We start from the raw sequence: 25698 nt of genomic DNA, 5'->3' as shown, positions 1-25698 counted from the left end.
GCGAAGAAACTAATTGTATCTGCATTCACTTTGGGGCTGCATCGTTAGTGATTAAATTTAGAGTATGAGCAGCACATGGCATGTAAAAAGCTTGAGGAGTTTTGTTTAAAAGCAAATTTTGGAGCCCATGTTTTTTCCCTTTCATATTTGCCCCATTGTCATACCCTTGACCTCACGTCTTCAATGGGAATGTTCCATTTTTCCAGTTGTTCCATTATTGTTGCACATAAACCATGTCCTGTGGAATCTGATATATCTGCAAAACCTAGAGTTTTCCCTGATCTTGACAATTCCATTGTCACAGGAAAGAAAGCGAATAATAATGGTCATTTGTTCTGTTTTACTTACATCAGGTGTGCAGTTTAAAATTATGGAATAATATTTAGATTTTCAAATTGATAATAAAATTGTATCCCTGATTGCGTTACTCAAAGTTTCCAATATTTCATTTTGACTGTCTTTACTCAAATAGTGTACTCTATTGTTTCATTGTAAGGTTCTTTCAACATGATTTTCCATAATGGGATCAAACTTCACAAACAGTTTGACTAATTTTAAAAAATTGCCGTTATTCCTTTCATATAATTTATCAGATGATCCGCGAAAAGCTAAATTTTGGCTACCAAGGAATTTTATAATTTCAATCAAGCGTTCTAAAACACTCATGCAATGTTTCTTTTCCATTGAGTCTCTCAATCAATAGTAGTTTTGTTTTTTAAATTTTTATCAACTTCCTTCCATTTTAAGAAATTTTTCATGTGAGTTAAACTAGTCTCATGTATATGCAAAGTTGTACTTACATTTCTCCAATCGTTATAGCCTTCTACAAGACTACTTGATTCAGTAGGTGCGGAAGGTTTGCAACAAAAGCAAAAAACAGAATTTAAAGTTTCTGAAAAAAGAGCCATGTTCTTGACACGAGGTCATTGTTTTCCATTTATCAATTATAATACGTGTCGCCAAATTTATGGCCATATGTATCTTTGGGATATATTATATTTTTCTTTTGAACAGGCCCCATTTCAATTAAAACAACTCGTAATTTTTCATCAATATTTCCCCATTCACTTGGATCTTCTAAATTTACAGAGACTAACAATGTTTTAGTTTTGTGGTCAACTACAACTAAATCTTCTCCTAACTGTTTTTCACTTAAATCATGCATCTTGTTATCTTATTCAATAGTTGCAATAGTACTTTCATGCAAACTGGATGATGTGTACAGTTCTTGAACTCTGATTTCTGATGTATCGAGTTGTTACAATCTGCATCAGAATATTTTAACAAATTTATTAAGAGCCCCAGTTCATTTCTTAAGATCTGCTTCTTTCGCAGCATGACGCTTATGATTTTGTGCACTGGATAACTTTTTTTTTAAATTTTTGATTCCATTTCTATTTTATACCACAAGAAATTATTACACAACGTGACACAGAGACGAAATAATAGTTTGCACTGCGCTACTGTCAATAGCCTACTGAGATGCGTACCATATGACTTGTTAACTAGCAACAAATGTTTTGTACGAAAGTTCGTTTCTGCACATAAAAACCGTTCACCATTTCACTTTAGATAGACTGCAGTAGACACAACATTCTGCAGGCAAGCATTTAGCCTGCTCTCACTGCAAAATTGTAAACAGCTAGCTGATCAAAGAGGCGGCAATATACAATTTTTTTAAAATTTTTATTCGGTGTATTCGGCCTTATTTATTTTAACATTGATCATTCTAAGAATTTTTTGTTTTCATGATAAAAGTTTTGTTTGTTAAAAATGAACTTATGAACGGTGCCCCCTTCGTAGCGGCACCCACATTCAACGCATGCTCTTCCGGCCCTGGGTATGCCAGTTTGAAGGTTCTGAAATATAATGTTTAATAAATACTTGGTAGAGATATATTGTTGAAGATGGAGGAAATTAGAGATCTTGGAGTCATGGTAGATTAAGATCTAAAATTTAGAGAACACATTGCCAAAATTGTGAGAACAACACTACGAATTATGGGAATGATGCAGAGGACACTGACTTGTAGAAGTAAGGAGATTCTGGTTCCACTGTACAAGGCTCAGATTAGGCCACTTGTGGACTACTGTTCATAGATTTGGTCACTTGGTTTTCAAAAGGATGGTCAATCCGGAGGTGATTGATTAAAATAGTTTTAATTTTAGGAATGTTGGGAACTCTGGAATGTTGAATATGAAGATAAGTTGAGACGATGCAATTTGTAGTCTTGTGGATAGGAGGAAGAAGGGGTACGATAAAGATGTACAAATTGGTAAAGGGTTGTTATAAGATTACCATTGTAGAGATTTTTCATAAAACGTTGGGAGAACAAGTGGTCATCACTGGAAGCTGTATAAGGACAGTGTGGACAAGAGAGTGAGAAGCCAGTTTCTTACATGGAGAGTTGTGAATGACTGGATTGTTTTGCCTGAGAGCATAGTGTCTGCAGAGAATTTGCATGTGTTTAAGGCAAAGTATGGTGAGCTGTGTGTATGACAAGAGATACTTCCTCAATGAGTCTCTGATTCCATGGCATCTTATGATAATAAAAATAATGAAATACTGCATGCCTCTCCCCATTTCTGATGTATGATATACATCTGAAACAATAGTTAAAGTTATTTATGATTATAATGCTGTGCTACTTTCAAATCATACATCCAGCTAACAATTTTCATCCATTCTCTAAGGAATTGGCTTTATCTTTTTTGCACATTCTGGAGTACATAGGCAGACCAAGTGTACTCATGTTCAACAGACCTTTCCATAACATGACTTTTACATAAGTTGCATTTAATCCACTTCCAACTCTTAATCAACTGATATTAATCGTATACAGTAGTACATAACATCAGTTTTGTATCCACATTTCCACTTCTGCTTTTTTTTTTTTTTTTTTTTCCCAGTCATGATTGTTGATACACATTTGCACACACTCAAAATTTAGTGTATGAATGCAAATACACAGCACATCCATGTTCAGTAAACTAAATGAGACCTAGGAGGGTGAACAGATGCACTGAGTAGGCTTTGAATGCCTTGCAGAAGACTACTTTTAGGTGGCATACATGTAGCATAGCACATTAAGTAAAAATATTTGACCTGAAATTTTTTTAATACCACTTTCAGGAAAATTTGTAAGTCTGAATTCACATCATTAGTCGCTTGTATATTATGGTTTCTTTCCTTTACTCTTAGACTACTTTGGACAGACTAATAGATTGTTAACATACACTGAACATAAAGACTTTATTTATATTCATTTATATTCATCTATATAGTGAGTAAGGACTGAGCTCATGCTCTGATATTCTTTCACACAAAATTAATGTGCTTATAAGTTGCTATAGGCCTGAGAGACTATTTTTAGGATCAACATCAGCTGTGAAACACTCCCTGCAACCTCAACAAGTATAGCTGCTTTAATTTGTCAAAATATGGGAAGCAGTTATGCTAATATCACATTTAACATGGCTTCTCTGAATTAACTTTATTTTCATTTGGCCTAGAACCAGCCTTAACAGTACGTTGGTTATTTTTCTGTTTATAGGTTTGTATTGTTTCTGCAGCAGTTTGTTTGTGTCTTATGATAGTTGTAATTTTAATTGTAATTTTATATATTTTAATTACAATTAATTTTAATTGTAATTTTATATATCTTAAAAAAGATTTATTGTGCTTCTGAATATGCTGGTTTGAAATCCACCAAAATGTTATAAACTCAATATTTTATTATTTTGTTCCTCTGGTGTCATTTAGACTGTGAAGTATGTTTATGAATAACCACTAACTAAGCCTATCATTTTGTTTTAATTCTGTTTTTAGTTGTTAGTTCGCTATAATGAATTTTCTTCAGAATGACACTGTATCTGGTTAAGCTTCATTTAGGAATTTTCAATAGTTTGTTGTAATGGTGTTTGCTGTGTTTTGACAGCACCTGTGAGAAAATTGATTTTTTTTTACTTTTGGATTTTATTTTGTAAAGTATATTGTGCCAATGTAATGTGGATGTACACTCAGTAGACTAAACATTAGTGATACCTACCTAATAGCATGTCAGTCCTCCTGTAGCACGAATAACTACCTGTGCTCTCCAAAGCATTGACTTCACAGATGCCAGAAGTGATTCCAGCCACGCCTGTTGCAGCATTGTCCACAGCTGTGGCTTAGACTTAGAGAGATTTGATCGGATTTAAATCCAGGGACCTTGGAGAGGGCCACTGGATGGTCCCAAACTCAGATGCGTGTTCCTTGAGCCATGCTTGGGGGTGGTTGCAGCTGAGTGGGACGGCACATTGTCCTCCTGAAACAGACCATCTGCTGCATGATGCACAAAGGCCATGAAAATGTAGGTGATCAGCCAGCACATTCTGGTAGCTCACAGCATTTAAGGACCTTTCCAGACACACACACTAAGGGACTTAATGTGTCACAGGAGAAGGTTCCCCAAACTATTCCCAGAGCCACCACTTCCTTGAGCAAAGCCGAATTGGCATGATGGGGCCATGGCCTCATGCTGTTGATGCCAACCCTCACCCTCCCATCAGCTTGTTACAACTGATTAATAGGATTCATCAGACCAAACGACTCTGGTCCACTCTGCAGAGGTTCAGTTTGATGGTCCCAGCACCAGGCATAGTGCAATACCCGATGACGAACAGTCAACAGTGGTACACAATTAGGACGTCGGCTCCCGTAGCCCATGGTATGCAAAGTGCACTGTACCATTCATTTCCTGAAGCTGCTGTTGCCCTGTGATTGGTCTGTATGAGCCTGGACTGTCTACATCAATCCCAGTCATCAATGGCATGTGGTCAGCCACCACTTGCTCGCTGAGAGCTGGTACATCCATTGACAGTATACTTGCGGTAGACACTTGATACTTGTTGCTTATAAGTTGCTATAGGCCTGAGAGACTATTTTTAGGATCAACATCAGCTGTGAAACACTCCCTGCAACCTCAACAAGTATAGCTGCTTTAATTTTTAAAGCAGCTAAACAAGTATAGCTGCTTTAATTGCCAAAGTGATAAGAACCCTAGGGTTCTTATCACTTTGGCAATAGAATGACCCATCTGTCTTACTGCAATAATATGTTCACAATCAAAGTCACTAACCCAGCCATGCTTAGTGAAAACTTGACATGCCGGTCCCATGCCCAGATAAATGGGGAAGATTGAGCTCAGGGCTAGCAACCCAGTCTCAGAAAAAAAATCTTTGCTATGCAAACTGAAACTTTCCAAAATGTGATACCAGATGAAGAAAATAGAACACGAGGCACCACTGTGAAAGCCCTTCTGGGGAAGTAGAGGTGCAGAAGAAAGTGACAGACACCTCACCAAAAGACAAGCTTAGACTGGGATATTGGAATGTTAGAACCATGTTCGAAATTGGGAAGACATACCAAGTCTCGAGAATTCTAGAAAAATACAGACTAGAAATAATGGGATTAAGCGAAACGAGATGGATAGGAACCGGAAAAATGAAATTAAACTCTGGTCACTACTTAATATACTCTGGGAACCAAAATACAAATGACCACACAAAGGGAGTTGCACTAATGATGACAAAGAAAGCTCATGGTGCACTAATGGAGTGGAACCCAATTTCCGAAAGAATACTAAATGCTAAATTTAAAGCTGGCAAGCAGAACATCACAATAACTGCTATATATGCACCAACAAATGATGCAATCTAGGAAGAAAAGGATAATTTATATAACATGCTACAGAGAAGTATAGAAACAAATAAAAAAAGATGTGCAACTTATAATTGGAGACTTTAATGCTAAGGTTGGAAATGATAATACTAATAAAGAAACTGTTATGGGAAAGTATGCAGAAGGAGAAATAAATAAAAATGGAGAGTTACTTATAGACTTTTGTATGTTCAATCAGCATATAATAGGAGGGAGTCTCTTCCAACATAAAAAATACACAAGCGGACATGGATAGCACCAGATAGAAAGACAAAGACCCAAATAGACCATGTACTTATATCAAGGAATTGGAGGAAATCACCCCTGGATGTCAGAGTCAAAAGAGGAGCTGAGGCATATTCAGACTTTCTCCTAACAGCTACCATGAAAGTAAAAATAAACAAGCAGTAGGAAGAGGTTTAGAATTGAAAAACTCAAAAACAAAGAAATTAGAAATAAATTTATAACAACTCTACAGGTCTTGTGGTTACCAGAGAAGTGCCGGTAGAGAAAAGAGGAGAGGCAAGGCCCCGGTTACTAAGCAGGAGAGTCCAGGCCCAGTTGCCGAGAGAGGAGTGTCCGGGTCAAGTTACCAACAGAGGAGTGCCGAGAGAGCAAAGATGAAGTGCTGTTACTGAACAGAGCCAGTCGGTGGCAGTTACAGTCATCCATAGTAAGGCAAGGTTGCATACTCTCCCCTACTGTGTTTTTAATTGTCATAGACTGGGTGATGACAAAAGTATCTCATGGAAATACAGAATTACAATGGTTACTTCAAAACCAACTCCATGATCTAGATTTTGCAGATGATATCTGCTTACTTTCATCCATAGCAAGGCAAGGTTGCATACTCTCCCCTACTGTGTTTTTAATTGTCATAGACTGGGTGATGACAAAAGTATCTCATGGAAATACAGAATTACAATGGTTACTTCAAAACCAACTCCATGATCTAGATTTTGCAGATGATATCTGCTTACTTTCATCCATAGCAAGGCAAGGTTGCATACTCTCCCCTACTGTGTTTTTAATTGTCATAGACTGGGTGATGACAAAAGTATCTCATGGAAATACAGAATTACAGTGGTTAGAAATCGAAGTTCCCGAAGTAGGATCCAGAGGAGAATTTCCCCATATGTTGAAACCTCTTCCATGTGCTATTTTGAGTACCACAGATTGCAGTCCAAAAGCCCGCCAATATCTTGATGTGATACCACTGAAGCAAGACACTCCTGAAGGAAGCCTGAAACTCCAGATGAAAGAAATGCCATAAAAACTTTAGTGCAAGACTCTTGACTGAATGTGCGATACAGAGCCTCTGTAAGTTCCATTCTTTTGTACATTTTCTCTTGTAATCTAGGAGATACATTATATATGGACTGTTAAGAATTAGTTTAATAGTAATAAGAAGAAATACCACTTAAACAATTGGCATGTTAGAAGTTGATATCAAATTTGTAAAAATAACTTAACAGAGAGTTAGCTAACCTCTTTGTGAGTAAACTAGAAGTTTAATAAGTTGAATTTGTAAGCAGAGAGGATATAAGTTTTGGAGTTAAAGAGATTATTTAGTGTTGAAGTAAAAGGGTTCTAATTTTATGCTAAAGATTTTTTTAGATGGGTAGAGAAAGCAATCTCCCTGTCGTTTGATTCATGTATATTTCATATTAATGTAAATAAATGTGTTTTAATTATTTGTTAAAAGAGTGCTGCATGATCCTTTATCTTGCAATGCACTGTTTCTAAAAATAATCAGACTTGTGAGCGGAAAACAACTAAGGCATTAAAAGCGCAGTTTAATTACTTAAGAACCACGACTGTTTATGTACACTTTGTTGAAGGAATTTATGCTAGTAAGAGTGAGAGAGATCTATCGTATGTTTTATTGAGGCTTATGCCAAATATTGATATATTGGATGGTGCAGTCTAACAAATAAATTTTCAAGTGTTCATAGGCATACAACTAGTAAAATACGGAAGGTGGATAAACATAATATGCAGTAGAGTAAGTGAGAACGGTTACAAGAGGAAAAGCGCACACTTCTAATTAGAGTAAAGAATAGAATAACGGTATATAATGCAGCACACAGCATTCGTTATAGAAGAAATACCACTTAAAGAAGTAGAACAATTTATATACCTTGGTTCAATAGTATCAATAAATGGAGGAACTACTAAAGATATAAATAGAAGGAAACTGCTGGCTTATTCAACTTTCAACCAACTTAGAAATATTTGGAAAAACAAGAATTTGTCTATAAAAACTAAATTGAGAATATTTAACTCAATTGTAAAGGCAATACTAATGTATGGATCAGAAACGTGGATGTTAAACAAAAAAATAGTTAACAATATCCAGGTCTTCCAAACAAGTGTTTAAGAATGATACTGGGAATATATTGGCCAAAACAAATATCAAAACGAAGAACTATGGCAGAGAACAAACCAGAAACCCATGTTGCAACAAATACGTGAAAGGAAATGGGGATGGTTTGCGCATGTGTTGAGGAAAGAAGATAAAATAATAATAAAACAGGCTCCAGATTGGAACCCACAGGGTAAAAGAAGACGAGGAAGGCCAAGAGAAACATGGAAAAGAACAGTACTGAAAGAAATAACAAATATTAATAAAAGCAGAAGCAAAAAACAGAGTCCAGTGGAAAATCGTGGTGGAAAACCTATGCTCCCAGGTGGAGTGAAGAGGATTAAGTAAAGTAAATCAAAGTCACTAAGATTGCCACATTTACCCAAGTTCTTTGATTGCAGTACACTGTTGAGAAGTCCTGATGTCTGCCTGTTTATCGTGTGCATTTACTGAATGCACACGGTAAATAGCCATGCCCAAATTCAGTTTGGGTATGTTTCACTGTGCGCGCGTAGGGGGGTGCCAGTGTCAACTTCCCATCACCCCTACCTCTAATGTTTTGTCCATTGAGTGTGTAGTATTGGAACAGTAGTGTGTGTTGAATTATATCTTATGTGCATCTTCACATTCCACAAGATTATACCTAGAAATGATGATGTTTTCTTAGTTTTTGTTATCCTCTTAATGATAATAAATAGTATCTTTATTTTCCCTGTAGGTGGGAGTTTATTTCTGTTGTATAGTAAAACACCACTCCAATACCCTGCTTATTAAATGTGTCTGTTGTATAGTAAAACACCACTCCAATACCCTGCTTATTAAATGTGTCTGAGTATAGCATCTTGCACAAGGCCTTGGTTTTCTAAAATGTGCCAATGCAGCATATGCTCAGTGACTCAAGTTAAATATTCCATTCTCTTTGAGTTACATTACAGCCTGTAATATTTGGGAGGGGAATCAACAAATCTGAAGCTGACCATTTTGTAAGGGCCAAATGTGCTAGATTTGCTTCTTATTCAAATGCGATGAAGCTTCTAGTTACTTGCCAAGGATGTCGGGCAAAACTGTTATTTCCATCTTTTTCTTTTATGGAACAGTGGCAGCATGTCCAAAAGACGAGGCAAATGTCATCAGTTTATTATTATTATTACACCCTCCATGGAGTCAGCAGACTCATCGTGTGAGGTTCATTCAACTGACAACATATTTATCATATTGAAGCAGTACTCAGACTTATATTTCTGCACTCCAAAATGTAATGCCTTTCACTTATTGATATTAAAACTACCCCACTCGTTTGTTCAAGTAAAAAGTCTATTCAAATCTTTCTGAAGGGAATTAACATCAGCAGTGCTACTTATAATTCTTCCCAACTTTGCATCATCAGCAAACAACTGCAGATCCCCAGCCAGTCCACATGATATATAATTTATAAACAAGTTAAACAGCAGGGGCTCAAGAACACAGAACCCTGGGGCATGCCACTGGTTATCCTCCTTTTTTTCGTGACATTGCTCCATCATACACAACCTGCTGGTATTGTTCAGAGAGCCATTCTCTGATCCATCTAACCAATATACTCTGCAGCTTGTACCCCAACTTATCATGTTGTAATCTATCAAACACCTTTGCGAAGTCAAAGAATATCACTGCATATTGTTCTCTCTTATCTAACACATGCATTATCTATCATAAAATGCAAGTAAATTGCTAAAACAGGACCTACCCTTTCCATGCTGACCTTTATAAAGAATGTTATGTCCATCGATCCAGTTCTGTATTCTATTCCTAACTTCTCTCCTAGAACCATGCTTGTGGAGTAGCCTTGATACTAATTTAGAAACAAATATGGAATCCCTTTATTTGTACTTGTGCTTCAGAATTAATAGCTATCCTTTATTTCCTTTATAAGCTGTCTTACCCATCTAGCATCTATCCAACAGCATGTGAGCAAGCTTTTATCCTGCTTTTTACTGAAAAGAGGAGAGAAAAGTCAGGCATCCTATTAATGGGACAGTAGTCTGATAGCCTTCAAGTCCTCATTCTTGAAAGTGAAAAGGTTAACCAATTAGTATCTTCACTACTTACAGATTGGTTATTTCATGATCAAATATTTTCAAGGCATCTGATCAAGTCTAGCATTGCATCCTTCTTTCTAAGATCCATTTTATGGTTTCTCTCATTGCTTAGCTTGGTGGTTGATTTTCTTATCTGATTTTCCATTAGTACTGGAATATCCCTAAAAGTCTTTCTCCTATATGTCAATATCTTCTCTCACTAACATGCAATCTTTTTTTTAGTGTTGTTGATGACAGTATGCTTTCTGCATTATTTTCTTCATCATTCACAAAATCTTGTTGTTTCCTGATAAGTTTTAAGATCTTCTGTGACTAATGCCTTAAACACCAATCATCTAGCCAGTGGAGGGAAGATAATTCAGTAACTTTTAGTGTTACCAAAACACAACCTTACCTTATTTCTAGTAGAAAGAACTTGCCTCATTCTCTCACTTATAACATTCTGGCAACCATCCAAGATCAGTTTTCTCTTTTTGGGCTGACTTTCACATCTATTATATTGTGGCATAAGCATGTCACATTCATAGTGTTCACCTTCTAAAACATTTTGGTATTCTTTTTCATTCTGAACATTACTTCTCTTTTACTCAACTCCTAAGACTATAACTCCATCTTATATCCACCCAACCTTAACTCATATTTTCTCACATCTGGAATGGTACACCCAAAACTCATCTCTTTCGGAATACGTGATTATATATCCAGAAAAGTTGTTCACTTAATAGATGACTCTATCTCCAGTTGCTTTCCCGTTGGATACTTTCTGCACTATATCTTCTCTATGTTACCATGGATGCCACCTCACTGAACTGGCCACCACCATTGCTTAATTTCTCTCTAATCATGTACAAACATGGGCATTTTATGATCAGTATCCACATACCATTCAGCCTTAAACCCAAGAGTCACCTTCTCATCATACTCCTTCATTTTGTATATCTCTGTTCCCAACTAATTCAATCTCAAACTCTTGAAGAAACAATAACAGATTCCTTTATTCTATCTAATCACTTTTGCATACCCACACATGGCATATTTCAAGTCTTTGCAACCTCTTAGTGTAGGTTTGATATATGTCTCTCAGAAACCAAATTGACCAACTCTGCAAAATAAAAAAATAGAAAAAAAACTGGTGTTATAAACATTGTTTTTTTTTTTTTTTTAGCTTGAAATATACAAACATATTTTATTGTGAATTATTTAAAATGCAAGTTATTTGCTTTCTGAAAAGTTAAGCCCCGATAATATGAAGGTACTAAAATTGAGAAATTTACAGAAGGTGGAGTTGATCAGTTTGGTTTATGAGAGACTTATACAGGGTGTTCGGGATAAATTTGACATATTTATAATTAATTATATTTTTCCGTAAGTTACATGTATTAACACACACTTCTCTTCATTTAAAAGTTTGGACCCTTCTTCATTCATATACAAGATGTCAGAAAGGATGGATAGCTGGAACCCACCTGAATCATGGAAGAGAATAACTTGTATCATGATGATTCATGCCCGCCATCAAAATAAGGATATTACGACTGCTGCCCAATGCTCCCTGAATACAGTAAAAACAATCAGGCATGAACTAGAGACTTGCAATGGTGACTACGAGGATGTAGCAAGAAGAAAGATCCCTAGCAGACGATCTGATTGCGTTCGTACAGCAGAATTCCTCGCAAATCTGCAGGAACAGGTGTTGAAGAACCCTGGCATTGGAATTCGGGCTTTGTTCGTGGAGTTGCTAACTGTAGTCAAGCCCTGGATAACAAGGGTAGCCAATGGTAGGCCGTATGTATGGCAGCAGGATTCGGCCCCTTGCCACACCTCTGGGAAAAGTCAAAAATGGTTGTCTGAAAATTTCTACGACTTCACCAGTCCAAATGTTTGGCCTCCAAACTCCCCAGACCTTAACCCCATGGATTATTTTGTATGGGGCGCAGTTGAAAAAGACACCAATCGCACTTCCAGTAATACAAAAGCCCAGTTAATGGATAAAATTAAAACAGTTTTTGCGGCCCTTCCCAGGGAGACTGTAGCATCAGCTTGTTCGAGGTTCCGAAGCAGAATTGAAGCTGTGATCGATGCTAATGGTGGTTATTTTGAGTAAATCTTGTTGATAGTATTGTAATTAACTCTGCCTGTAATGTTTTTTTGTCAATTCATTAAATTTAATAGATACAAAGAAGATTTTCTTTTTCCTTACGAAACTGTCAAATTTATCCCGAATACCCTGTATATGGAGAAAAAATGCATTATCATCATAGAAGGTTTTTAATGTTACAAATAATGGAAAGAAAGAATTTCTATTCTAGAATAAAATACTTGGCTTTTCTTTTTTCATGGGAATAGAATGGAGGTTTTTTTTTTTTTTTTTTTTAACCTTAACTTTTAGAAATTTGTAAACAGCTTGTCTCCACCCAACATTATCAGTTATAGTCAAGTTCTGTTCTACTGATATATAGACTAGTGAGTGACAAGAATTTGACAATTTCATGTTCCTAATCTTAACTCATTACTGTGTGAAATAATAGTGGAAGTTCTGTGGTCAATCTTTATGAATTGCAAGATTAAAAAACCTGAGTTTTCAGGAAAAAAGCCTACCTTACCTATGTCAAATATCATCTAATTTGGGAACCACTTCAAAGAAGGGCTTAGAAAAAAGCTTTCTTATAGTTGACAATTAGAATAGCACTTATAATTTTCTTTTTTCAGCATTACCCAAATTGTTAAAAAGCACCTCAAGTCATTTTGCTTCGACTTGCCTAAACATTGTCTTAGAAATGCAGTTAATGACTTTTTTTGTGTTAATACTTTGACTTAAAATACTTGTAATGCATTAAGTTATGTAATTTAAGCAGAAATTCTTTTAGTATTTTGACATCCCAATTGTTTTTCTGGAAATCTCTTCTTCAGCATTATTTTTTGTGTTTAAGAATACATTGTGTTTAAACATTGCACAAATATGTAATAATTACTTTTTTTTTTTTTTTTTGAGTGACAATGAAAGTTGATCAAAAGAATTATCTTTACAAATATAGAGTTTTCATGTTATCTAAGAAATTGTGAAGATATTGCAGAAATATGTATCTTATGTAATGACTGTAGAAGCTTGAATAGTTGTCAGTTCTTGTTACCACTGTGAATCACCATGTTTGTTATGCCAATGTATGATGTTGAAAAATTCCGGATATTCAAACACTGGATATTCCGCATATTCAAACATTGCCACACCCTGGGTCTTTCACTACATAACTGTACCATATAATGAAATATTACTTCTTATGAACTTGAATGGGTTCACTAGTATCATGGAGAAGGTGAAACTTTCTCTTACATTACTTATCCTCTTTGTACCTCAAAACATTTAAGTTTCAGACACATGCATTGTTATCTACATTGTCTGCAACTGTGTAGATAATAAGGTGTGTGTGTGTGTGTGTGTCTTCAACTTAAATGTCTTCATTGAAATGAAAGAATCTTTATGGTAGGTGTTTTCAGCATACATTGAGTATCTTATTTGCCCTAGGTTATTCTGTTGAACACTAATTATTGAAGACATTTAAGCTTTTAGTATATGAAAACACAAAACAAAATCTGCTCAGTCTTCATGTATTTCTATTATATCAGTTAATTCAACATGTAAAAAAAAATATTATTTTTTTTACATGTTGTTTTATATATTTATAATAATATAAATATATAAAATTTATATTATTTTGATTACCATTTAAAAGTTCTGAATTTTCTATTTATTTGAACATTCTTGAAAGGACCTAAACAAAGAGATCCATCGCCTAGAAAATGCAGAATTGAGTTTAGAGGATATGGATAAGGAGGATTCATCTTACATCAGGTTGGAAATGTATAGGAAAAAGTATATGACTGTGTGGTCCAAGTACTGTGAAGAGATAGGCAAACATGCTAATACAGGCCTGTTATCTAAAAAAAAAATTAAGTTTCAAGGTAATTACATTTTAATTTGTGTATATTTCATTTCAGCTTTAAAAAATAAAAAATGCAGTATTTTAATATTAGCCTAAGAGCACAAAGCTACCAAGATGTGTTAATCCAATTGCTCTGTATTTTGTTACATGCTTGTCTTTTCAGATCTCAGACTTGAAGGAAGCCCTAACTGATTTGTTAGATTTTGAAACTCAAAAAATTTCAAAGTTTGCATTTTGAATATTTCATGTTTCAAAATGTAAACAATATGCAGAATAATTACAAAAATGCCATATTAATTTGATCAGTGCTGCCAAAAGGCAATAGACAAAAACAGGTTAGTCACAGATGCAAAAGGGATTATTAAACTAATAAGTGCCCATTTGCTGAAAGCTATTATCCTGTCATATGAAACAATTGAGCTCACACCTACCTCTTCACTGGATGAAGAAACTCCAGTTTTTGAAGAGGAAGTACTAGAGCTTTTACTCAAACTGTAATTCATCGGTAGGGACTGATTGGATATCCTCACAGATGCTAAAATAGTGTTCAGCTGAACTGACTCATCCTTTGACCAGGCTATATTATTTGAGTCTCAGAACAGGGAAGATTCCAAAGGAGTGGAAAGAATGTATGGTAATCCTGTTGCACAAAGGTTGTGCAAAGACTGGTGTATCTGATTATCGACCTATCAGCATTTCTGGAGCTGTTGTGAAGATTTTGGAAAATTAGTTAATGGTTGCATACAAAAGTGGGTTGACAGAGAATCTATACTTTACAATGAACAGCATGGGTTTACTAAGGGAAGTTGATGTTTGAGTAACTTATTAAAATTCTGTAATGTTACCATAGTTAGACAAGGGGAATGAATATACCATGACACTTTTGGATTCTTCTAAGGTTTTTGACAGGATATAGCAAAGACCGTTACATAAATTGAAGAATCTGGAATTAGATTATAAAATATTAGTGTGAGAGAGGGAGGAGGGGGTGAGGATGGCTGACTGACAGATATGAAAAAGTGATATATGGCAGATGTCTGCAAAATTTAAAGTAACTAGTGATGTGCAACAAGGGATTGCTCACTGGTCCATTGTTATTCAGTCCATACATTAATAACATTGGGAAAAATTTGACAAGTGACATACTGCTGTTTGCTGATGATGCAATGATAGGCAATGTTAGTAAATGTAAAGTCGTGCACTGTGTGGTAAGATATCTAATGTCATTATTTTGGTGCTATTATGTTAAAAGAAACTTATCCGGCTAGGGATCTTGGAGTTTTAGTAGATTTGAAGTTGAAGGGCCATATAGCAAAGATTTCAAATGCAACTCCGAGCATAATTGCAACACTAAAATTAACTTTGATGTGTAAAGATAAGGAAGTCATTTTGTCTCTTTACAAGGTCTTGATAAGACCTCTCTTGAACTATTGTGTGCAGGTCTGGTCTCCTTGTTTCCTTGATGATTCTGATGTAGTGAAGAGAGTGCAAAGGAGAGTGTTAAAATATTAGCATTATGGAACACAGAAAAATAATGGAAAAAATGGAAGATATAATGGAATCTTTGAATAATGTTTCTATACCAGTAAGAACTGCAATACATTCAGTGCAAATGTTTGGATCACTAGACTGAACCCAGTTATCTGACCAAGTAAATGAGACAAAGAAGCCATGAACATCCCACTTGTCATCATGCTTAGCATGCCAGACAATATGTGGATAAGAGTGAATGTGCACCATGGGGAAAAGAAATCAACACTAGATTGTATCTGAATTGCCTAGGGAAAAAAACATTTATAGTATCCTCTGTAGTAGGATCATTGGTAGTCAGTTGTTATGTCGGACATGTTTGAAGAGTGGTTAGTTTTTTTTTCTTATGCTGATAGGCATATAAACAGTTCGAGTGAGATCATTGCTAATAGCAAATAACTCAGTATATTTAAAAAGAAACTAGTTTGATGTGATCATCTCCTAGGAAGATGATTTCATTGTTAGGACGTTTGGACTTGAGAAAATTGCATCTGAAACTTGGAAATCCATAAGTTAAGATTGGTTTTAACACTAGCTTGTATACAGCTAGTTTAGTATTTTGACTGATTTGTTTCTTATTCATATAAATTTATTCAGCTGACTCCCAACTGTCACTTAGGGTCAAAACTAGATAACTTTCAGGAGATCTCCATGAAGTCTTTTGAGAAATATGGAAAAGGATTGAAACAAGTATTCTGATCTAATCTTATGGTGCATCCTATTAGTAGGTGTCTCCCTAGATACTGAACAAACAATGATGCACTGTAATTTAGCTGACCAAATTGTATTTTGTACATTTGATTTAAACCCAAAGACAACGATGATACAACAAGATGAAAAGTTATGGCTGGAGCATCACCTGGTTAAATAGCCCCCCCACTGCTTTCATCAGGAAACCAGGATGACTGGTGAACAGTCAGTTCCTGGAACAAATGCAAACAAAGTTGACATCAACAGAATATAGTACAATGAATATTGATGTTTCGACAAAAAAGAAGTGTAACTGGTAGAAGAATTAGTGTATAAAGTTGCCATAATTGATGATGATGAAACAGCTGACAAGAACAAGTCAGATTTCTAAATAACTACAAGGTGCTTTATTCAGTCAGTAATGATCAGGGACAGGAAGAAATAACTATAGTCTTCAACCCTGAACACAAAGATAATATTTTGGAATGGTAGGCATTATCAAATAAAATGATGTGAACAAACATCAGAATGGAGAATTGGGCAATGAGACTTATTTATGTCTACAGTCCAGCAGAAGGGTCTTCTCCTAAGAATTTCTTTTGTGTTATTGGAGAAAGCAAGTGATAAGAAGAAAAAGCTCATCCTTGTTGGAGATGTAAATAGCAGAATGTCTAGTGTTCATTTCTAGGAAATGAATACCAGACATACAGAATTGCATTGGGAAAATTTGGAGAATAGAGCAAACCATAGTAAAGTCCTGCTAGTTTTCTTTTAGGATACAGACTGGTCATCACTTACATGTTCCAGCATAAATATATGTGTACAAATTTACATGGAGAGAAGATACAAGGACTGAGAAAAGTCTCATATACAGAGAATTTGGGAAGTGATCATTTAGCACTGAACAGAATTATTACTATTATTATGTTCTGCCACCAAGGAGTCTGAGACTGTGGGAAGGCACACTACTCCACTAAACATAATTCACCATCTCTCCTACTTAATCCTCCAACTGTACTACAGTACTAACATTAACATACAATGGCAGAAATAGTATTTATTTAATCCCCCCCCCCTATGAATTACGTATGTTCTCTCGGCCACTATGTCTCTATGCAGGATGAAAAACCTGAGTTTCAAAATCCTGCTACCTCTGTATGAGATCAGCTAACTCACCTTCAATTGAAAAAGCCTATATAAAGATTCTTTGCATTATGATGAAAATTGAACTCTGGTCTTTTCTAGTTGAAGAATGCAGTAGTTTGTTGTTCAAACGCTTGTACTATGGAGGCACTTAAAGAATGAAATTGAATATCGTTTTGAAAAGAATCAAAAACGATCAGTTCTTTCATAAGTGAACTGTATATTTAAGTAGCATTATTATTGGAGAAAAAATTTGATTTTTTTGGAGAAATTTTATTAGTAAACAATAATCAAACCTTGGAGAATTCATAGCAAACTATGAAGGAAACATTAATTAATTCAGCCAAAGAAGCATGTGGTGAAGTTTCTGCCTGTAAGAATAGAAAAATCAGAGCCCCGTTGTGAACTCAGGAAGTTAGAGGAACTCAGAAAATAATACATATTAAAAGTTCCTAGCAAATAAGACATCTTGTTCTGTGAGAGAATACAGAGAAAAATGAAAGAAAGCAAAGCAGAATGTAAAGGTAACTAAAGAAAATTTTGAAATATAGAAGATAAGTGTCAGGAAGGTAGCATTTCTGGAGACAATTAAAGCTCGGAAATGGAATCAAAAATACTGTAAAATGAATCAGATGATAAAGGAGACTTGAAAACTGAAGAAAAAGATTCTTGATGTTTGGAGTAATTATTTTTAAAAAATATTAAAAGAAGTGACAGAACAGCAGTAGGAAATATTCAAGAAGAATGTGATAAGGAATATTTTTTGATACTTATAGAAAAAGCCATCAAAAACCAACAGTGTGGGAAGGCAGCTGTATTATTATGTTATTGTTATAGGGGTCAGAAGACTCATTATGGGAGACCTACGTTAACTTTTATATGCACAGTACTTGTCATACCTCTCATTATAATAAATTATGGAGATAATTACCATGTTAGAGTAATAACTTGTTTATTATAAACAAGTTTGTGCAGGCTGTTTGTGCAGTGCAGTGGATATGGTATTTGCTTCCATAGCGCTAGATCGCAAGAAGAAAAAAAGATTTTATGATAGTTCAGTCCTAGTTGCTGACCAGAGGAACTGTTTTTTTTGGCATCCTGGTTGGCCAAGTGGTTAGCATATCCACTCTCAGCCAAACGGCTGCGGGTTCGAATCCCGCCATGGGATTGTGATTGTCTGTGAAAATTATCATTACTATTATTATTACTAGTGGTAGTGGGCGATAGATAGTGTTGGTGTTAATTGCAGTTCGTTGTAGTTGATGGAATGAGTGAGTGGTAGAGACGGAGTTGAAGAGTAGGTACCATCCCTCGATGAGTCATTGGACTTCCTGGAGGTGTCATGTAATAATAATAAACCAAAATAACGTAGTGTCTCCGCCTTCATATCAAGATATCATTATCATCTGGAACATGTATACACATAAACACAAAGCTACATTATACACACAATACACATAGTACACTAAAATAACTCTTAATTTGGTCCAACTGTTAATGCTACTGACTTGACCACTGATGAAAGGGGGGGGGGGCTACATCAGAGCTAAAGTCCTGTTATCTGATTCACCAGAGATTACTAAACAGATAAAACAAAATTGATGGTGGCCAATGTATAAAATAAGAACTGAAATTATTGCTTGATTCTCAAGGTTTTGGTGGAGAATTTGAAGCAGAAGTTAAATGGGCTGAAAGTGCACCATCCCTATTCTTGGGATTTTTATGCCACCATTATTGTTATAATTTGATTAGGATGTTTGATCAAAATTTTACAGGCTCCTTTCCAATCAGTTGATATAAAGTGTTAAGAATATGATCAGAGAAGACCAGTTTACCAAAATTGTTAAATTTGATAACAATTTTGGTAAACTTATGGAAAAAGAACATAAAATTGTCATTTATGTGAAGTCATACAATCCATGATGAAGAAACTATCTTCATCATGGATTGTAGATGCTTAATTTTCAACTGCGAAAAAAAACTGTTCACATATAAATGTACTCCCAAACAAAGTGATTATTCTTATTGCAAAAATTCGTAACTGAGGGTATTTATCTTTTAACAAGTATGAATAAAAGTTAATCAAATCTGTATCTTCAAATCTTTGAATAAGATTTATATCACACGGTAAATTAATTAGTTCCATTTGTAGATTTTCTGGTGCGTTATTCACGTTCATTTTTAGTGGTAATGAAAATAACATAAAATCGGACTCCAAATCATTAAAATCTTCAAATCTTTCTTCAAATTCTTGTCGTAATAATGCTAATTTTCTTGCATATTCTTGAGATTTTTCATTTGAAATAATAGGGCAGGATTTAAGATGCAGGAAATGTACGAAATTTTTTGGTTCTAATTGTGTTTCCCATAATTGCAATTTAACTTTAAAAGCTTTAATACAAGCATACATGTCAGTGATAAGTTTATTCTTTCCTTGCGGCTCTTTATTGAGAATATTTAAATGGCCAGTTAAGTCAACAAGAAATGCGAAATCTGTTATCCATGTATCGTTACGTGACTCGTTGATGGTTTTATTTTTTTGTGTCATGGAAATTTTGAATTCATTTATTAAATCAAAAAAAAACGTTTTAATACAGCTCCTCGACTTAACCACCTCATCTCATTATAATAAATCATTTCTCCCTACTCACTTTCAATTTCTTCAAGCAATGCAACAAATTCTCGATGATTCGGAGCTCGTCCATGGATAAAGTTTACTGTTTCCATAACATTATCCATCTGCGAACTTTTGGCACAAAGTGCTTCTCGATGAATAATGCAATATATAGTGCAAAATTTATTCTGAAATTTTTCTTCTTTTACTATATTTCTTAATTTTACTGCTACTAAATTTTTTTTACCAACCATAGCAGCTGCACCATCGCTTGCAAATCCAACCATTTTATCCCAACTTAATTTATATTTATCTATTACAGTTTTTATTTCAGAAAAAATATCCTGTGCACCAGTTTTTCCTTTCATAGGAATTATTTCCAATAATTCCTCAATTACTTAAAATTCATCAGCAACACCTCGTATGAAAACGGCAAGTTGTGCTATATCTGTGATGTCAGTACTCTCATCAACTGCTATTGGGAATGCTGCAAAATCTATACTTTTTTCTTTTAACTGACTCGTAAATCACTAGTGATTTCATTAATACGTTCCGATTACCGTGTTGGCTGACAAAGTAATATTTTTAAATAATTGTTGTTTGTCAGTACAAAGAAGTTCAGCAGACTTAATCAAACAATCTTTAAGCAATTCGCCATCAGTTTTGATCGTTTTGCAATGATGTGTGCAAGAGCAAAACTTCATGAACTGTTGCTTCACTGGATTTATTTGCTTCAGTGAAAAAATTTTGTTGTCATTGTAAGCCAGATTTCAGAAACTGTAACTTTTCTCCCCTCAATTTGCTTCCAACATTTAAAATTTTTCTTCATGGTTCGTTTCGTAATTGCGACATAAATTGTATTCTTTTGGAATTGATATTCCCTTATTACAAATAAAACATACAATTTTATTTATAATAAATTTAGTTTAATCCTTTATCCAAGTGTGAGCAAACAAAGTTTGCGCCTGAAAGTATCTTCAGGACTGGGGTAAGGTGGTACAACACCAGGACCACTCGTTGCAAAGGTGGAGCAAGCTACCAACACTCCTGTCTCAGTATCTCCTATAATGCAAAACACATTTCCTAAGAGATGTGTTTTGTTTTGTTATAGGAGATACTGAGACAGGAGTGTTGGTAGCTTGCTCCACCTTTGCAACGAGTTGTCCTGGTGTTGTACCACCTTACCCCAGTCCTGAAGATACTTTCAGGCACAAGCTTTGTTTGCTCACACTTGGATAAAGGATTAAACTAAATTTATTATACTCTAACCATGTGAAAAATAAACTTTCAATACAATTTTATTGCGCACGACACCACAAAAGTACATAATTTTCCATTTATTTTGAAAAAAGACGTCCTTCTTCATCCACTTTTCTTTTACTCTTTGTTAAAGACATGGCTTGCAGTTTAATCTCTTAATTAAAATCACTATTATAATTTTATGTACAACTTTAATTCAACAAGATGAATTTTCATATGAAAGCAACACTCAAAAGTTATGCACAATTCTAAACGATAGGTATTGATGTAATGTAGATCTAACAACAAGCACAAATAAACAGGTTTTATAAGCCATACGTTAGTTTGTCTCCATTTATATTGCAATATGAACTGCGCAGCTGTGCATCGGAAACACCAGAATACTGAAGTGCCACCAACTGTCGGCTGGCAAACTTAATTTACTGATTGTAAATTGTAGATATGGACTGAGCTTATGCGCACATAAGCTCAGTCCATATCTCTGTCTATAAAACTATAAGCACCATATTTACAACAAATACATAATTGAAATGTATTCGCAGGCTGTGTAAAATTGCTTCTGGGGACCCGGATGCGGCCCACCAGTTTGATACCACTGGTTTATATGAAATTCAAGTTATTACTCTAACAGTAATAGTGTTCATAATTTATTATAATGAATGCATCCTGATCCTGTGTAACTACGAAAGAAAGGATTTTCATACCTCTCTTTAAACTCATTCATTATCAGGACACCCACAACTAATTCTGCCATCCATTCCACTCATTCACCACTCTTCAATCAAAAAATCTAGTCTGCACACCCTTACCAATCACACTCTTATGCAACTTCCAAGGAGGGCCCCTGGTTCTCTCTGTATTCATCATATAATGAAAAATTTCTTTTTTGTTAGTCTTATAAAACTCTTTTAATAACTTATTAAAGGAGTTTCTATCATATCCCCTTTTTTTCCATCCATCAAGTAAATTTGGCAATCCACATACCTTCACTCCATTCTCACTGGGAGAAATCCATAGACCTGTCACCAGCTTTGTAACTTGATTCACCAGGCCAAATCAGTGCACAGTATTCAATAAGCAGTCAAATCATAGCCTTATAAAGATGGATAATAACCTCCCTATTTTTTCAAATCCAGGCAATCCATTGAGCTCTTTTGCAGTATGCTCACTGAACTTCGACTCTGTCCACTATTATCCCAACTCTCTAGTCTCATTCCTTTCCTGCAATCAATTCTATCAATGTGGCATATAGTATGTTATCATTCAACTCAAAGTGCATAACTTTACATTTTGCAACATTAAATTTACTACCTTTTATCCTTTACCTACAATACCAATTTATTTAAATCATCTTGCAGGATATCTACATCTCCTTTATTGCCTTTCCAGTGTTGCATAATCAGCAAACAACTGAGTATCCCAACTCAAATCTTTCCCTATATCATTTATATATACATTAAAGAGTAGTGGCCTTAGTATGGGACCTTAAGGCACCCCACTAGTCACTCTCATTCTCCTAGATTACACTCCACCACCACTGTTTGGTTCCTATTATCCATTCCCTCTGTCCATGCTCTCAGCTGCATATCCATTTCCATTTGCTCCAATATTCTTAATAGATTTCCCATGTGGTATTCCCAAATGTATTGCTTAGTCCAGCAGTGACATGGTGTAACCATTTCCTTTATCTAATTCTGCTGTTACTCTATTATTAAATAGGAGTAAATTACTAAGGCAGGTCCTACCTTTTACAAAGCCATATTGCTCACCATGTATCTTATTCCTATCCACACATTGCTGAATTTTGCATTTAACCAAATTTTCCAATACTTTAACCATCACTTCTGATATATTAATTGGTGTACTGTCTTGGAACCATCTTTATGTAACAGAGCTATTTTACTCTCTTTTCACTCCTTTGGAACTTTGCCTAGAGCTGAGACTTAGATTAACACTTCATGTCGGGAAGTGTTTCACACGTTTATCATGCTGATGGGACTTGTGTGCCACTTCCGCGTTGGGCTGGTAGGCTCAACTGACACAAAGTTTATATGGCATGTTAGTTGCAACTTCTTTCAGTAGAATTTTATTTGAAGTTAGCATTTGTGATATGTCTTAATGACATCAAAAACTCACTAATTGCACTATTTGTTAACAAATATATTACACAGACTGCAAATGTCACTGTATTTTATTCAGTCACAATACAACTACTTGTTTTTCTTGTGCCTGTAGTATAGTGGCTGCCGAGGAGGGCATGTTGTTCACTATATAGGGACAGCTACTTCCAGTCTTCAGACAGTATACACGTAGGGAGTAAAAATTTATCTATTTCTAACTGAAAATGAATCCTGTATTTTATAAGTAGAATGCATCTTATGAAAGCCAACAAACTAGAAAACATATGTGGGAAATCCAATGTTCTAGTGACGAGTTTCCTGAGCTACTGTCGGGGGGGAAAAAATGCATCTGATGAAGTTTGAAGCCCTTCCCTATAGTTATTTACTGAGCTGCCAATGTGTGCAGTCACTCTTTCTTATTGGTTGGTGATTTATATTTCTTAAACAAATTCCTTTCCATCTATTCATCATCATCATCATCATCATCATCAAATTCCTGCCATGTACCCTCAAGGGGTGTACAGGATATGACAGTACTACATGAAAAAATTACATCATTACTAACTTTGTATCTACAATTTTCCTCCAAATCAGTCTGTTACTTGTCAAGACTCCAACATTATCAGATCTTATATTTCTATCGTCTAAGGCACTTTGTACCGTATCAATCCACCTATATCTTGGTCTTCCTCTGGGTCGTTTTCCTGCCAACCTTGCAGAGAACACTTGTTTTGCTAATCTTTCCTCTCCCATTCTATTTAAGTGACCATACCATCTGAGATTAGCTCTGCTAACGCATTCCTGGATGCTGACAATGTCAAGTTCTTTCCTAATATCCTCATTTTTAATATGATATTGCCATTGATGCCATCTGTTCATGCCTCTAATCTTTCTCAGGACTCTCATATCTGCGGTCTCTAGTCTTTGGTCAAGTGTTTTACTTCTGGCCCAGCTCTCAGATCCATAAGTTAAAATTGGTTTGAACACAGTCTTGTATACAGCTAATTTAGTGTTCCGACTAATTTCTTTCTTATTCCATATGAATTTATTCAATTGACTTCCCACGATACCAGCTTTGCTGATTCTATTGTCTATTTCTATATGTAGTTTACCATCTTCAGTAAAAATTGTGCCTAAGTAGCTGAAATGTTTTACTTGTTCCACAGGTTCTCCATTCACAACACAGTTGACATTTTCAATGATTCTGCCTATTTTCATTGTCTTTGTCTTTTTATTGCTGACCTTCATACCATATATATATTACAACAGCTATTCAATTTAGTCAGAGAATCTTGCAGACTTGTAGCGGATTTATTTAGAAGTATAACATCATCCGCATAAAGCAAAGAGCTGACATTAACATCTCCAATTTTGATATCAGGTTTAATACCACATTCCTTCATAATGTGATCCATATAGATAATGAATAACAGAGGGGATAATGTACATCCTTGTCTCACACCAGATTTAACATTAAACCATCTTCCTGTACTTCCTTCAATTCTAACTGCTGACTCACAACTCAAATAAAGACTAAGTATTGCTTGATATAATGCCCCATTGACACCATATAACTGCAGCGTATTGAATAGCTTCTCTCTTGGCACCTTGTCATATGCCTTTTCCAAATCGACAAAACTTAAATACGGATCTTTGTTATATTCCCATGCTTTCTCGACTATTTGTCGTAAAGTGAAGATCTGATCCTGACAGCCTCTATTTGGCCTGAATCCAGCTTGTTCTTCACCAAGCTTTTCTTCCACAATTCTTCTCAACCGTTTCTCAAGTATACTTGCATAGATCTTGCCAGGAACACTCAGTAGGGAAATACCTCTGTAATTCTCACATTCAGTTTTATTTCCCTTTTTATATATGGGTACTATGAGAGCTCTACTCCAATCATCGGGAATTTGTCCCTCTGTCCAGGCTTTCTGAACTATGCAGTGCAGCCACTGTAAGACTCTTATACCACCATACTTCAGCATTTCTGGTCGAATATCATCTACTCCTGCTGCCTTTCCACATTTCAAGCCTTTGATGGCTTTTTCTACTTCAAGTATGGATATGTATTCCTGACTACATGTCTGGTCAGTGTTTTTTATCACTGTGCTGTCATCACTGCTTGTTTCATTTAGCAGTTTTTCTAAGTAATTACTCCATACTTCAAGGATATCTTTTTCTCCTGTTTTCATTTCACCTTTATCATCTCTAATTCCTTTTACAGCACTCTTTCCTCCATTCCTAAGCTTCTTCAACA

At 35.3% G+C, this 25698-nt stretch overlaps 1 protein-coding gene across 1 annotated transcript in view; it reads left to right on the top strand.

The window, feature by feature from the left end:
* The window catches only part of LOC150108714 (uncharacterized), a 200578-nt gene that overhangs the window by 96173 nt on the left and 78707 nt on the right, over positions 1–25698 (top strand). The window contains exon 3 of the mRNA XM_090390947.1: positions 13911–14103. Coding sequence (XP_090247073.1) covers positions 13911–14103 — 193 coding nt within the window. The remainder of the gene's footprint in view (positions 1–13910; positions 14104–25698) is intronic.

The sequence above is a fragment of the Typopeltis vanoorti genome, chromosome 3, assembly GCF_054136105.1.
Source record: "Typopeltis vanoorti isolate ZY-2024b chromosome 3, IOZ_Tvanoo_1.0, whole genome shotgun sequence".
NCBI lineage: Eukaryota > Metazoa > Arthropoda > Arachnida > Uropygi > Thelyphonidae > Typopeltis > Typopeltis vanoorti.
Note: the sequence above shows the minus strand (reverse complement) of the source record. Positions and strands in the feature narration are given on the sequence as shown.